The sequence below is a fragment of the Electrophorus electricus genome, chromosome 21, assembly GCF_013358815.1.
Source record: "Electrophorus electricus isolate fEleEle1 chromosome 21, fEleEle1.pri, whole genome shotgun sequence".
Lineage (NCBI taxonomy): Eukaryota > Metazoa > Chordata > Actinopteri > Gymnotiformes > Gymnotidae > Electrophorus > Electrophorus electricus.
The window spans coordinates 1,209,126-1,223,915 of NC_049555.1; the positions used below are offsets into that span (position 1 = coordinate 1,209,126).

The window sequence follows — 14,790 nt, forward strand, 5'->3', positions numbered from 1 at the left end:
TGGAGTAGTGTGTATAAAGCAAAATAATTTATCAGTCATTGCACAGCTTATACTGTGGGTGTCAATACATATAAGGACCTAAAGGTTAAGGCTGAATCTAAGGATATTGTGCTGGGTGGCGTGTCAAAGAAAAGGGTTACACAAGGGAGTATGCCATACTAACAATGACCAATTTTCTATATGATCTAACAGGAATATATATATAAGAAGTGAAAATAAGAATCAGTAACTACAACAGATAGCACCCTTTTACAAAATATTTTTCATATCACAGAAAGGAACTACTAGATTGTATCTCATAAAATTAATACATTTTGGATATATAAATTAAATTTGTTGTATAATCATGTTGTGATTATCCTGTTCCATGTATTTAATTTTTTTAATTAATTCCAGTATTTAATTTTTTACCATACTGATGTCATGACCAAAATAGACTTCTATATCATTAATTTTTTAAACAATAAACCATAAAACATCACATGAAGCGTGTTATTCTTGAAAACATTTACATTTTTTTATTCCAGTTAAAGAAAAAATACTTGGTCAGTTCAGTGCATGGCCCAGCTGACAGCCAAATGTATACACAACATCTTAGCAAAGTCTGCACAGGCTCAACTCCATTATCCTTGTTGATAATATGGCTACAACCATATTTACTTGCTAAACTCCACCTGTCCTCCAGCACTAATGCACCTCAAATGACAGCAGCTTGTGGGCATCATAACTCTAAGCATAACTCATAACACATCAAACAGAATTGGCAAAGCACTTCTCAGCATCTCTGCAGACAGCAAGTGTTGAATATATCAGATTGGCTTCCTAGAGTGCTGCTGAGGTCATTCTGTTCTGATTCTGAGTTCAGCTTCATGCCATAAGTCAGTGACCCCTTGTGTGCTCACAGTCTGTTTAAATAGCACCTTGGCAATAAGTGTCACAGAACGCTCATCTCCCGCGAGTCATGTGGTTTGGCCCGCCACGTACAGTTGGGAGGATCCCACACCTGGACCTTGTCCTGTCTGTGTATTTAAGCTGTTTGATGTACTTGGTCTTGTCTGCAATGCTGTGGACCTGTGCTTTGCTGGCATCTTTGCTGAACACACACAACAAGAGAGAAAATGTAAGGATTGGTTTATTGTAATAAAAAGAAATTTAATGTGGTTACAATAAATTTAAAACAACAACAACAACAACAATAACAACAACATAATCACCATCAAAAAGTAGAAAGATTAAAGCAGTTTCAATAGGAACTCATGTTTTTTGCTTTGATTGTTTAAAAATTCACCTGCTGACAATCTGAGGTTGACGGTTTATAGAGGAGGCATACCTCATTCCACCGCAAGGGATATAGCGCCTGCCTCGAGCTGAAGGGGTATCCTGAGGCTTCTCACCCGGGACCTAAATCCACATCAGCATCACTGGGTGATGACTCTCCAGATAATGAAGACCAAATGTTCTTTCATACTTTGTTTCTAACTACTGGGTCTGGGACTGCACTGTGCAATATCTATACCTTACTGTAAATACAATATTTGAACTATTATAATGGGAGATCACAAACTATTTACTAGGAGACAACTGTATTGCCTCATCTTTTTGTACACTGACATCTTTAATATATGATTTTGGCTTAATATATTTGCTGTATATACATACTGCTGTGTACAATGTGTGGTGCCTTGCACTGCTCTGTACTTTAGTATTTGTTTAAAACATTTGTCTACCTTGTCAGCTCTGAGGTGGGTTTCACTAATACTGTGAATAAGTTTAGTGAATAAGCTTTGTTTAGTCAGTAAGCTTACAGCATAGTGGCTGAATGGAATTAAAAATCCTAATCATATATACAAATATATGTGCTGAATTGTCACCTTGGATTTCAGAGTGAGGACAGTGGCCCTGATGGTGGGCAGGTCTTTGGTAGGGATGTACTTTTCCACCATCTTATCAAAGTCGTGATGAGACGAAAGGAACAGTAGCATGCGGCGACCAAAGTACCTGAGACAAATAACAGCCCCGTTCCCATGAGAGAACCATGAGGGAGGAACTTAAGGGTGACTCACAGCACACCAACAAATTGTACCAGTCTACTACATTTACTACAATTAAGCAGAGTCCAATATTTATTAGTATATTTATTTTACCAGGACACAATTCCAGTTGCCAAGACACTCTGTGTCTAAAAAACTTCTATTACTCTACAATTTAGCTGCATTTGCTGACTTCAGAGTGTCATAGTTGGGAGACTAAAAGAATAAACCAAAAGATTACTATCTGGGCATGTGAAAAGCTTTGATAGTTTTCCATCTGATCCTGGTACCAACCTGGTTTCTTGGGAAGAGTCTTGCGCCAATTTGGAGACTGCAGGTAGAATTCGATTAGTCACACCTTTTGTCCCAGACAATAAGCGGTCAGCGCCAATCTTTTCTATCAAAGTAGCCAAATGCTGAGAAGTGCACTTTCTTACTGCAGCATTCAAATGACTTTTGAGGAGAACACAAACGAGAAAAGAGAAGGAAATATTTAAAGGCACTCAAAAAAGTATGACATAATAACAAATATGTAGTAATCTAGTCAATGTATACAGTGCAATGTTTAACTCTTTCATCTTTAAAGTAACTTAATACACTTATCTATGAACTAAAGGCATAATCAAATTATCCTATTCTATTTGATGGCTTTAAAAAAAATCTTTAAGAGGATAAATCAACAAAAATACTGTCCAATGCCAAAAAACATTTCGAAACACCAAAGGATAAGTGAAAATAATAGCAAACAGCAGCCAAAGCGCTCTCATTTGTTGGCCTCTTGACTGCTGCAGCTAGATGAAAGCTATAGCTGAAAGCTAACTGCAAGTTAACTGACCCGAGTCCTCCAGCGAGAAGAGCGTTCATGCTTCGGGTGGGGGTGCAGTTCTGCACCATGCAGTCCAGGGCTGTGTCCACATCCTGCCTAATAAAAGCATTGGACTCTCCTGCTTTGTGGAGGAGGACCTTGGCTGTAGCTTCCACCTCCTGGTCCATACTTTTCTGCAGGCCAGAGTACAACTCTCCCAAGGTCACCACCGCCACGCGTGACACTCCAGAGCGTAGGTTCTGAACCTGGGGGAAGGAAGACATTCCAGCTTGTGTTATGCCAAGAAATGGCTTCATCACTCATTATTACAGTTAAATATGGCATCTAAAATGCCCTTAGATGAAAATTATTTTTATAATAATTTCAAGCATTATACTAACTTTACTGAAAGATCTGTGTAGTTTTTGGCAGCAATGTCTCAATAACATAGGCTGATGGTGTATGACAAAAAATTTAATGGTATTATAGGTTAATTTTAGGAATCAGACAGATTCACAGGAAGTTACAAGGAGTCAGACGCAATAGTGAGCAGATATAGTCACTTACCTCTTGATTAAGAACAAGGCAGACATCATGAAGCCTACTACTAAGCACATCAGAGTGATACCGTGCTAAACTACGCATGAGTATCAGGCCATCAATCTTCTTCTCCCTGTATGAAAATATTGGACAAACACAAACTGTAAAAGTAGGTTATCATAACTGAAAAAAGATTATGAAAGAGGGGACAAAAGGAAAAAAGTGATAGTGATAAAATCACTTTACTAATTTCTAAGCATATGTATCATATATGCAGAAAATCATAAATTACTAAACTGTTTTACTTGACCCTAGCCAAATGCGTCATAATTTTACAGGTATGAGATTTACCAGTCATCAGAGCTAAGCAGTCTGAAGCTCTGAGTGACAGCAAGGTCCGGTTTAGAGAACGGCCGCAAAGCCAGCTGCTCATGGGGATTCTTCCTGGGGGTTCCTGGTGTGAGTTCATCTAAAGAGGAATACCGCACCACAAACAAACTGACTACTTATTTTAGGGCTACCAGTTCAACTTTGTTTCAAATCAACTTGACTGCAAAACATAACATTATTCAAGATGGCCAACTACATTTAATGGCCTTGCACAGTATTTTTTCTCCTTACTCAAAATGTTGTATTAGCTGGAAGTATGTGATTATCTTCATACTTCTGCTTCAGTTCAGTAGTTATTGGGCATTGTAGAGTGCATAAAACAACCTCTAATTGTTTTATTTTTTCTATACCGCCTAACTTCTATTTAGGACTTACACTTTATGTGGTGTTATCTTTGATGTCACAGATAACACTAATTGACTATAGGGAATCATAAGCTATGTAATATTGCATATACATGAACTGTGAAATCAACTGACCCTACTACACTTCAATCACTGCACATAGCTCTTTTCAAGGAACAGAGATGACATGTACATACAAATGCTCAGTTTTTGTATACAAACGGGAAAAGGGTTACTCTACATTTTATTCCAGAAAACAAGACCAAATCAAGGTTGCTCAAATTTCTTTCTGGGGTCTAAGTGACACCCAATACAAGAGTTTGTAGCAAGCATTTTACTGTGAAATAATTTGCAAACTGAGCTCAATACAGCTCTAGATTTGCCTGCCGACTATAACTGAAACACAACACCTTTCCCCACACTTACTGGAGGTAATATTGATAAGTTAGTAAGTCTTTGATATTAATTAACAGCCATTGTTTTCATTCGACACTTTATTCAATACCGTAGCAAGTAATGGAAAATATAACAAAACGTTAGTACATGCAAACGTTTGCTAATTTTGTGCAATTTGGGTCAACAAATGTATTTTTTATAACGTTATGATACACCAACACTATTTGAAATTGCCACCAGTCTCTGCCTGTCCCATGTTTAGCTCTCTCCGTGCGTAGTCAAAGCCTGTTAGCTAGACCTGATTAACCAGCCGAATATACGCTAGTTAGCTAACGTTCCTTAATAGCTTTAATGTAAACATGATCAATATGTAATAAATGCACAGATGATATTGCTATAAATGTATTCTTAAAATACGAACTGTGGTGTCCTCTAATTGATTAGTCTATTTAAACACAGCAAGGATTCTGCTGTTGACCAAAATCCCTAATAGCTTTTCACACAGAGGCTGTCAATGAATCCTCTGAGGTCCACGCCCAAACAGCAGAATGGTAAAAGGACAACACTCTTTTTAATGTCGTTTTATGGTTTAAAAAAATGATAGTAGGAAGGTGACTGGAATATTTAACATTCTTTGGAATATATATGGTTGGTTTTTTTTTTGTTTTTTTGCATTTTTAAACAAACAACTGTGCAGGGCCTTTAAAACACAATTGTGTGATACAGCGTTTAGAGCAAATCTATTTACTCAAGAGCAGTGACCATGCATGAAGCGCAGAATAACAGGTGACACTCACCAGAGCAGTTTGAAAGGGGTGGACATGCTCTGTTCAGACTGGGGGCTTGTTGGCGTCGTGGCAGCATGCGTCTGGAAGGAGCCGTGGGAGGGCTGGGACGAATGAAACTTTTGACCAGGCTTCTGGGTGCGTGTGTGCTGTTGGGGCTCGAGGGCAAATCATCCAGGAGTTCAGCCTTCGTGGATGCTAGAACACTACCGTTGCGCTGCAAATCTGATGGGAAGGAGATTAACAGGCTATGGTGACTACAGAGCTTCCATGAGTCTCAGTAAGCACGAGGAGGAGCATTCATTGAGGTCAACCGTTACCTTTCAGAGATGCCGTGTCGTCTGAGCCCACGTCAAATGCCATGTGTCTAAAGTTCTGCTTCAATCGTTGCATGTTCTGCCACTCCCCCTGTATAGGCGGAACTTCTTGCTGCTCCAGACGATGTTGATGCATCTTAACCCTTGCAAACCTAAACGGCTTTACCCTCTCCAACAAATACACATACATGAATAACCACATAGCATCTCTATTCAAGACTGTCAATCAGAACCTGGAGGACCGGACTGAAATTATGCAACGTAGGAGTCAATTTGCATTAAAATCTTATCAAATCGTTATTTTATCAAAATTTTACTGTCAAACTGGCAACAAAGTCATTCCATATCAACAGCACATTCAAAAACCACTGCTGAAGTTAGGAAAGATTAAAGTAAAGGGAATCAATAAATATTAGCAGATTGTTCAATAAAACAAAATAAACATTGTCTCACCGCTGCTTTTTCTGGCTCAGTGCTTTCTTCCGAATCCATATGGCCAGCTGAAACAGCATGGCCATACACCCCAATCAGTGGCTCCCTGGGGGGTTTTCTTACCAACTCCTCCTGTTCTGGGGACAGAGTCACTCCAGGGTAGCAGGGAGCACCAGTGAAGCCAAAAACTCCTGTCATGGTGGTAAAAAAGTGTCAGTTTAAGGCAAAGCCACATCAACCTCTGTGTACTTCACATATGGAGAAACACACCAGTCAAAAGTGAAGGCAGCTGCATTACAATCACAGTAAACAGTTTACATTTTCATCCTGTAATTGGCATCCTTGTTACCAACTATCAAGTTCTTACTCAAAATGTGATTAGATATCACAAAGACTATGCATTTGAGATCCTGAAAACACAATACATGCTGACCTATACATCTTCATGAAAAATGTAATAACTACAAATACAACAGCTGAATTTATACTGGTTGCTTTATGAGGCAGAAAAAAACATGTCTGTGGGTACAGGCATAGCGATGGGCAGGGGACTAATTGTTTGTAGCACAGAGCTTCCAAAGCAATTTTTACTCATGTAATATGGGGTTAGGTTTTTGTTGTTGTTGTTGTTTTAGCAATGTTTCATCTGACCTAAGATCATTTCCAGAAGAGCAAGAGTGATCTCACCTTTGACAGGCCTGAGGGCACGGAGAGGCTCTCGACCAGCAGGCCTGGTTTGTGGAGGCGACATTGCTTTCTCTGCTGGTCCATTACAGTATGCTACTCTCTGACCTACTACGTTTACGCTCAAATCAGAAAGAACCTTTTCTTGCTGTTGGACATCTGCAATGCAATTCACATTCAAATCTGTAAATGCATTCTGACTTAACTCCTCCACATATATGAGGTATAAAACCATTTTTTGGGGTGTAGTCACTGGGCTAAAAGAAATACTCAGTGAAAGTACACACACCTTGAGCACCTGCTTCCATGGAGGAAGAAGTTTTCTGTCTTCCTGATGGTACTCTAGCAATAGTTTTTGCTGCTGAGTCCCTAGGGCTGCAATGATTTCAGCAACATGACATTTATTTGAGTGCATATAAATTCCAGCACAATGCACAGCATAAAACAAAGGATTTACAAACTTTTCAAAATTGGTGTTGCTGTATGTGATTGCTGTTCATTGCTTGACTTTGCTACCAAACAATCAGCTTGTTGGCCTGCTTCCCTCATAAAGGAAATAAAATGAATCCAGTAATGGAGAACAAAAATACTCCTTAAAGCAGGAAGGTACAGTAAGCATAGAGCTTGTGTCTGTCTTCTTTTATTTCCGAAACACATTTTTGGGGCCTGACATCTCTCTCTCTCTCTCTCTCTCTCTCATATATATATATATATACACACACACACACACACACACACACACACACACACACACACACACACACACATATATATATTTATTTTTAATGACCACATTTCAGACAGACTTCCAATTCTAAGTGAATGGCTGATTAACTCAATGCTGAACCATTATCATAGATTCATTCATATATGTATGTAAGAGCAAGACCAGTCATCTACCTGATCTTGGTGCCATTGGTGATGGTGGAAGTTGGGGGTGAATAGAGGCTGGACAGGCTGCTCTCGCTCAGAGGGCTGGTCAAAGATGGTGAGGTGTGAGAGGGGGAGTCTGTACTCGGCTCCAGCTTCACAGCAGAGTCCGGGCTGTCGGGTTCTGGGTCAGAGCCACTCGCGCTTACCTTGGCTCGCTTCTTTGCCGCATGATTACGCAAGCAGCGAAGGGAGTTCATCATCTGCAACATAACCAGAGTCTATTAACCCAAATGCATTTGACAGAAATGCAAATGCAAACTGTTTGGTTTATCGGTCAAGTTCAAGTACATAAAGCAATACTACTGTATGCATATAGTGTGAGAATCATCCAGATGTGTTTGGAAGAACATTCAGGTGAAACATTATTAATGACCTGGCCGCCACCACCACCACCACCACTTCCTGATATCATCCTCACTGAACAACTGAGATAAACTCAAATGACCTATCAGAAGGAATCATCACAGAAATCACTGCTGAAGGGCAGCTAAGTAAAACATGATGCCTTCATGTTCAGCTTTAACACAGGGATGCTAAAGCAGCATTATTATGTGACTGCCATAATGTTTGCCAGCTTTTATTAGAACCAAACATGAGTTAATGCACTAAAATCCAGGCTTTTCTATTTTTCTGGTCACCAAGTATTTAATGGTTCCAAAGTAAAACATTTGCAGGCAGCAACAAAAAAAAAGTGCTGCAGTATCAGTTAAGTTACTGCATCTGAAACAAGAAACTGGGGAACTCCACCTATGTATACGCAACACATTTCACTACTGACCTCCTCCCTGTCCACTGGCTCCTCATCTTGGTGGGAATTCCTACCAGGCAGCTCTTGCTGCAAGGTATCCTGCACGGATTGCCGTATGACTGGGGAGGTGGGTGGATGATGAGATGGTGATGAGATGGTGCTCGCCCACAAAGTACGCGCAGGCAGTGGGGAACACCTGTTGGATCCAACTTCACCTGCAGGGAGTGTGATGGGCAATGTATTCACTTCAATATACAGGGTAACCGAATACAAAGCCATCAAGTATGTAAATTTAACAGTGCCATCTAAGCCTGTAAAATAAGGCAACCCATCAGAAATCATTAGCAGAAAAGTTACTATAACATTTCATTGCCTCAGCACAAAGTACACTGCTGATGTTTTTCTATCTAGAAAAGAGATAAAGCCCTGAAAGTGCCACTGAAACATGATTCAAACTAGACCAAAAAGGGACATCATCTCATATGTATCTTGCCAAAGCTTAATTAATGGCAATGCAATAAAGTATTATAACAAAGAATAACTGAAAGCAAGACATCCATTCCAGATTAAGTAGAGCTCATGTAAATGTGTGACCCAACAATGATTCAGTTTCTTTTTTTTTTTTAATTGAATCCTGAAATCTTACATTTCAATACAATTTGATATTTCAGTATGATTCATTTTTAATTCTGACACTGCTAAATACTGAAGAGCCAAAAATGCTTTGGCAGTTTCCCACTGAACAAAGACACATTTTCTAAGCAATGTAGCTATGCCCTCACCTGTTTTATCCCCCCATGAGCTGGGGTCCCTGTGACGAGGGATCGTATCTCGCTTGTTGGGCCATGTATTGGACATGGACAGTGAGGAGTTTGCATGGCATCTACGAGGCAGGGTGGGAGTCAGCTGCACTCCCGGAAGAGTGGCCAGAGGGTAGGAGGGCAGCAGAAAAGACCCGGGGGGGGGTGGATTGGAAGGAACTGAAAAGGTGCGCTCTACACTGGGGTTACCAGACAGCAAGCGGTTGGCTTTGGGCAAACCTGTATGGAAAAGAGCATCTATTCTCAAGAGAATCTTCCATGACTATTCATTTGGCAGCAAATAATGTTCAGTAGCTCCTTTCATTTGACACTCAGTGAGTGAAGTTTATGGTCAAGTGATGCCTTGATTCCAATTATTCTATTTAGCAATATTTTACAACAAAACAAATCTATTGCAAAAATTATGCAAATGTGCTATTTTCTACATTTTGTATATATAAATAAAGTAAAATCAACATCAACAAGTCACCTCTGTCAGAATCACTGAGATTAGCTGCTTTTAAAATATCTGGGTCCGCACCAAGGCTACCGCTTCGACAAAGTCTACCCACTGTCTCTCTTTTCCATCCTGGAGCATCGGGCTGGAAAGGCTCTACTGAATCTGGAGAATGAAACAGAAACAGGAAACTTGAGGACAATTTGAAGCATCAGCTCAGCATATGTAACTAATAGGCACACATCAGACTACAAATGCATACCAAAAAACAACTAAGCGGTAAACAAAAAGTGAGCAATAGCAATTTAGATTTTATAACTAAAGACTTTAACATAATTTTAAGAAAACTTAATCATATGGTTACATTGTTTACAGGAGACCTCTGTAGGCTCTTCTTGGATTTGAACAGTGCAGGTGGGATCTTTTATCAACAGACTGCAATAAAAGATTCAAGTCTAGTCTTGCCTGCAGTCTTATAATGTCAATGCCAACTAAAATAGGACTTGGTAAAAATCACAAATTCCTTACATCACACAGACCGCTGCAGCACACCAGAGCTCAACACTGGCCTTGTTTCACCCAGCATATTAAAGAAGCCATGTTATATAGATGATTGCGTTTGCAGCCATCTAGATGTGGTATCAGAAGCCAGCAAAGCAACATGACAATGTTTTGTTTGTTTGTTGGGGCGGGTTAAAATAATGACAAAGTGACAACTATAATCAATATACATGTATAGCCAGTATTATACTAAGCTTCTATATCAATGGTAGGAAGCATTATCATCCTAGGCTAAACAAAACTGCCCAACAAATAATGTGTTTCACCGTAAACCCACCCTGCATGTGGGTGGTCATGGTGCCCACTCTAGTGTGCTCTACTCAGTCATCTACAAACATATCACTGCTAAAATTAGTACTGGAGCATGAAATACACTCAAATTCAGACTTCCTCTAGTGTTTCTAATAAATACTACTCCCATGTTTCATAATCCACACACTGCTACATTGTGTTAATGCTTCGGTGTGGATTTTAGGATATTTTTCATGATGCCAAATTTTTTTTCCATAAAGTACAGGAATATTGAAAAGTACTGAAGAACGCCCATATTAATAGCAGCAGTCCGAATACTGATAGAAACCCACTTCAATGTATTCCATGTACTCATACACATTTAAAACTTAACAATGAGTTAACATTTTCATTTCATGTCTTGACCTACATGTTACAAGTCTGGGTGGCATGTTCAAGGACAAATGTCCAGATAAATTAACACACACACACACACGCACGCACGCGCACGCACCACACACACACACACACACTAATTAGCTAGATAATTAGCTGCTAATTTAAGGTGTGAAAATGAAAGCATGAGTAAAGGCAGAAACAGTAAAAGACACAAGAGACATGGGAATACAAATCAACATGTATTTATAGGTTGTATGTTGAAAACCTAGTAAGAAAATAGGACAAATCTAAAATAGAGGACACAAAGAGAAAACAAAGAGACATTTACTTACCAGAGTTTGTGCCACAGTTTTTCTGATTCAGCCTCAAGGAGGTAGTGAGATCTTCCACACTAAACTAAAGCAGCAACAACAAAAAACAGTCCCTTATTATTGAACATTTATAAGTAAGCATGTAGCAAACCATGATATTCCTTTTTTTAAATAGACATCTGTTCTGTTGTAGCTCAGTACACAATGCTTTCTTAACAAAAATGTACAGGACATTGTGCAATTTTATGCAACTAAATTACAATGAAAATAGTACTGAAACAGTTCAACATGAAAAATAATGGGGGTCATGTTATAAAAATGAAGTGACTCAAAACTTACACATTAGGCAAAACAGTTCAGGTCTGCAGAAGGGCAGTAATGTAAGAAGTAAAAACAGTTACATATGTTTTGCACAAAACCCCACCTTTTTACTGTTTGCGTGCTTACAAAGGAGAAATAAGTCAACAGGATGCCATTGCCTCGCTGAGCTTGAAGTAAACACGCAAGGTGATTTTCAGTGGCAAGGAAGAAACAGTTCCCTAAGGTTTCAACAGCTTAATTAAGACAAACTTCACATGCAGGCACAGGGAACAGTGAGACCTTTATCACAATATCTGCTTTGGGAATATGATAAATTATCTCTTAACGCCAAACAACAGACAACCTTTCTAACAATGGAAACTAAATGTTGTAGATATGTTGCCAAGAAACATGTAGTGTTACAAACACTTTGTAGATATTTTAAAGATCATTTTAGTGTGAGTCAATGTTATAATGTTAGCTACACCATGCAAGAAAATTAATCTAAGATAGATACCTAGCTTTACCAATTCAGCTGTATGCTAACAATATATTTTAAGACATCTTGCACTAATGCTGGGAGACATGAGGCGTTTGATTACATCTGTGTCTGCGATTTTAAGTGTTTTTATCTTCCCTGTTATATCTACTATAATGCCCCATGTTGTGCAGTTTACCAAAGAGTTTTGGGGTCAGCACATGTCATGAATTACTTTCAGGTGAACAAGATATGTCATACCCTTTTAACCCACTGGTCCCTTTCTGCTTCGTGGGAGGTTGTAACCAGAACAGCACACTGTCTCTCTTTTCTCTGATAACCGACCCTCTCTAGTGAATCCTTTCTATTTCTATTTGTTAGGTCCTACTCTCTGACCAGTCTGTTAAATCAGGGGGGAATCTGGATATGGTGAAGACTTGAGTTTGAAGATAAAACACCTGACAGTACATTAATCCTGTCTAAAAGAATACAAAGTTTAGGTTAGGTTATTTTATTCAACTGCAATTTAGTATTTCAGGTTTTTCATTTTTAAATCCTTCCAATACAGCTATGAGAGAAGACAGTAGGCTATTCCAAGATTTATCAATTTGGTATGTTGATGGAAATTGGAATATGGAATAGAAAACAACTTGTAGCCTAACACAAATAAATAAGATTCACAGCTACATAAAGGAAAAAAAAGGTAAAGTAGCTTGTTGAGTTTGGAGCTGCATTCAAAATAGTACATTCTCTCATTTTTAACCTTATTTTTCCTTTTTTGTAATTCTGTGTGTGCATGTAAAATTAACTTCATGAGGTAATCACCCACCTTATCAGATAACTTTGCATTTGATGCACTGCAAGGCTGCTTGTTTACTAAACATGGGAGGAAAGACCTCTCCCAGGGTAGCTTGTTTTTCGCCTTCCTAGCGCTAACTACTCTCTTGTGTGACTGGAGGCCATCTGTAAGAGAACCAAAGCTGCCGTAGCCACTCAGTCGATCCGAATCTGGTTCTGTGTGGTGGCTCTGTGCACTGTTAACTTTCCCTCCATTAATAACCCAGTTCAGGTCAGCTCCAGAGCCAAACTGAGGTATTCGCCGTTGACCAGGCTTGGGGATGACCAGTGCGTATTCCACCATACCATCTGCAGACAATCGGGGGAGAATATGTCTGGCTCTTCGTGCCTGTACTGCAGCCATAAGTCCCTCCACATCTCCAGTGAAGTCCAACCTGTCAATGGCCTTCATGAGTAGCTGTTTTTTTCCTGTGTCAAGACAGCAGTCAAAAACAGCAAAGAGCTCCAGAGCAGCATGTCGGACCCTCTTTTTATTGTCTGCAAGATAAGGAGCCACTACAGAACACAGATTAGGGATATTGAAGTCTTTTCTGGGGTGTGTGAGCATAGCAGCTGTGATGATGTTGATGACATCTTCTCTGACTCTGGAATTTTTGTGCCTTAGCTGTCCTATTACAAGTTCCAAAACTTTCTGTGGACCTACAATCCTCATGAGGTGACGAAAAATATTCATGTACTCATTCCGGGGAACAGTCCGTGCGTCCCCCAAAGTTTTGAGGGCCACACATACAATCTGTTTATAATGTCTGTCCACGGCGTAGTCCAGGTTTTGAACCAGGAGGCTGATAACCTGTAAAGTGCCATACAAGACTTTGAAGTTTGTATCATCCAGAAGTCTACGTAAAAAATTGATGAATTCCACAATACTGTCAGAGGAAACGGTTTTCAAGTCCAGCTCTGAAATAATGTTCTTCAGCTCTTCTACCCCATTTGTTCGGCTCTGGTAGTTCTCGTGATCAAGGAGTTGTTCGTGTAACTCCGGCGATATTAGCGCATAAATCATCATTGATCAGACTCATTGATCCAATCACTGATTTGGAAAAGCAATATAGCCAGTTGGCTAGCTAGCGCACTTCAGCAGCGTGTTGGATAGGTGCTATATCACCAAGTCAGTTTGTCAGGAGCTCAACTTGGAAAGAATCCGTTAGCTAACTAGCTAAGCTAGTTAACCTAGGTTAGCAATCGCAATCGCAGTAACGCTACAGTTCAAGCAACACTGTCCAGTATTGTTGACAATTAGGATATTTACAAAGACTGTGTTCTCCAACAAGAATAAAAAGCACTTTCCTCTTTTGAATTCCAGTACGATCTTGAAAGTTGGGTATATGTAAACACATAGACTTGCTCGGAATTTTCTTCTCAGACCATCGTTCATCACAGTTCATCGTCTGGAATCAAAAAAACACTATGTCAAAAAACAACTGCTTCCATGGTGACGCGAGTTCTCGTAACCGCGAAGATTCGACCTCGCGCGTGAAAATATGGGAATTGTGACCAAATATGCTTGACCGTATTGGACCATAAATTATGTTCATTCAAATGGCCTATAACGATACAACAACTCTTCTTATGTGTAGCTGTTCACAATAACGTTATTCTGCGTCCATATCTCTGTTTAAGGACATTTACATGGTATAAAATCCCAATGGATGTCTGTACTCTAAAAAAAAGCTCAGCAGGTTTTCTAAATTTCACTCGTATGTCCGTGGTTTGTGGGTAATTTCAAATCTTTTGCATCTTTTGCATCCACACTAAAACAATGTTATGTTCCAGGGTGTATGGAACCCTCCAGATTCCAAACTATGTTTGGTATTAAATAGAGTTATTTTGTAATTCTGAACTGTAGCTTTTTTGTAGACACCAGATGCATACATTAGTTCTGGGTCTACATAGGTTCAGAGAATCCCAAGTGAAGTTAAAGAAATATATATTTTAGTTTTAGAATTAAGCCTAGAGTGAGCCAATAGTGAACTTTCCCAGATATACCTAAT

The 14,790-nt window shown here is 39.4% G+C and overlaps 1 protein-coding gene across 1 annotated transcript; it reads right to left on the reverse strand.

Moving 5' to 3' along the window:
- Positions 1-632: 632 nt before the first annotated feature.
- LOC118240473 (TOG array regulator of axonemal microtubules protein 1-like) lies at positions 633-14,169 on the reverse strand. Its single transcript, XM_035521137.1, has 17 exons — positions 12,771-14,169; positions 11,185-11,248; positions 9,695-9,826; positions 9,187-9,444; positions 8,435-8,619; positions 7,624-7,856; positions 7,013-7,098; positions 6,673-6,882; positions 5,611-5,826; positions 5,303-5,515; positions 3,727-3,844; positions 3,403-3,508; positions 2,866-3,101; positions 2,325-2,483; positions 1,872-1,998; positions 1,331-1,401; positions 633-1,093 (listed from the first exon to the last, which is right to left on the reverse strand). The coding sequence occupies exons 1-17, from the start codon at positions 13,803-13,805 to the stop codon at positions 946-948; spliced, it is 3,597 nt and encodes a 1,198-aa protein (XP_035377030.1). The 5' UTR covers positions 13,806-14,169; the 3' UTR covers positions 633-945.
- Between the last annotated feature and the right edge of the window lie 621 nt (positions 14,170-14,790).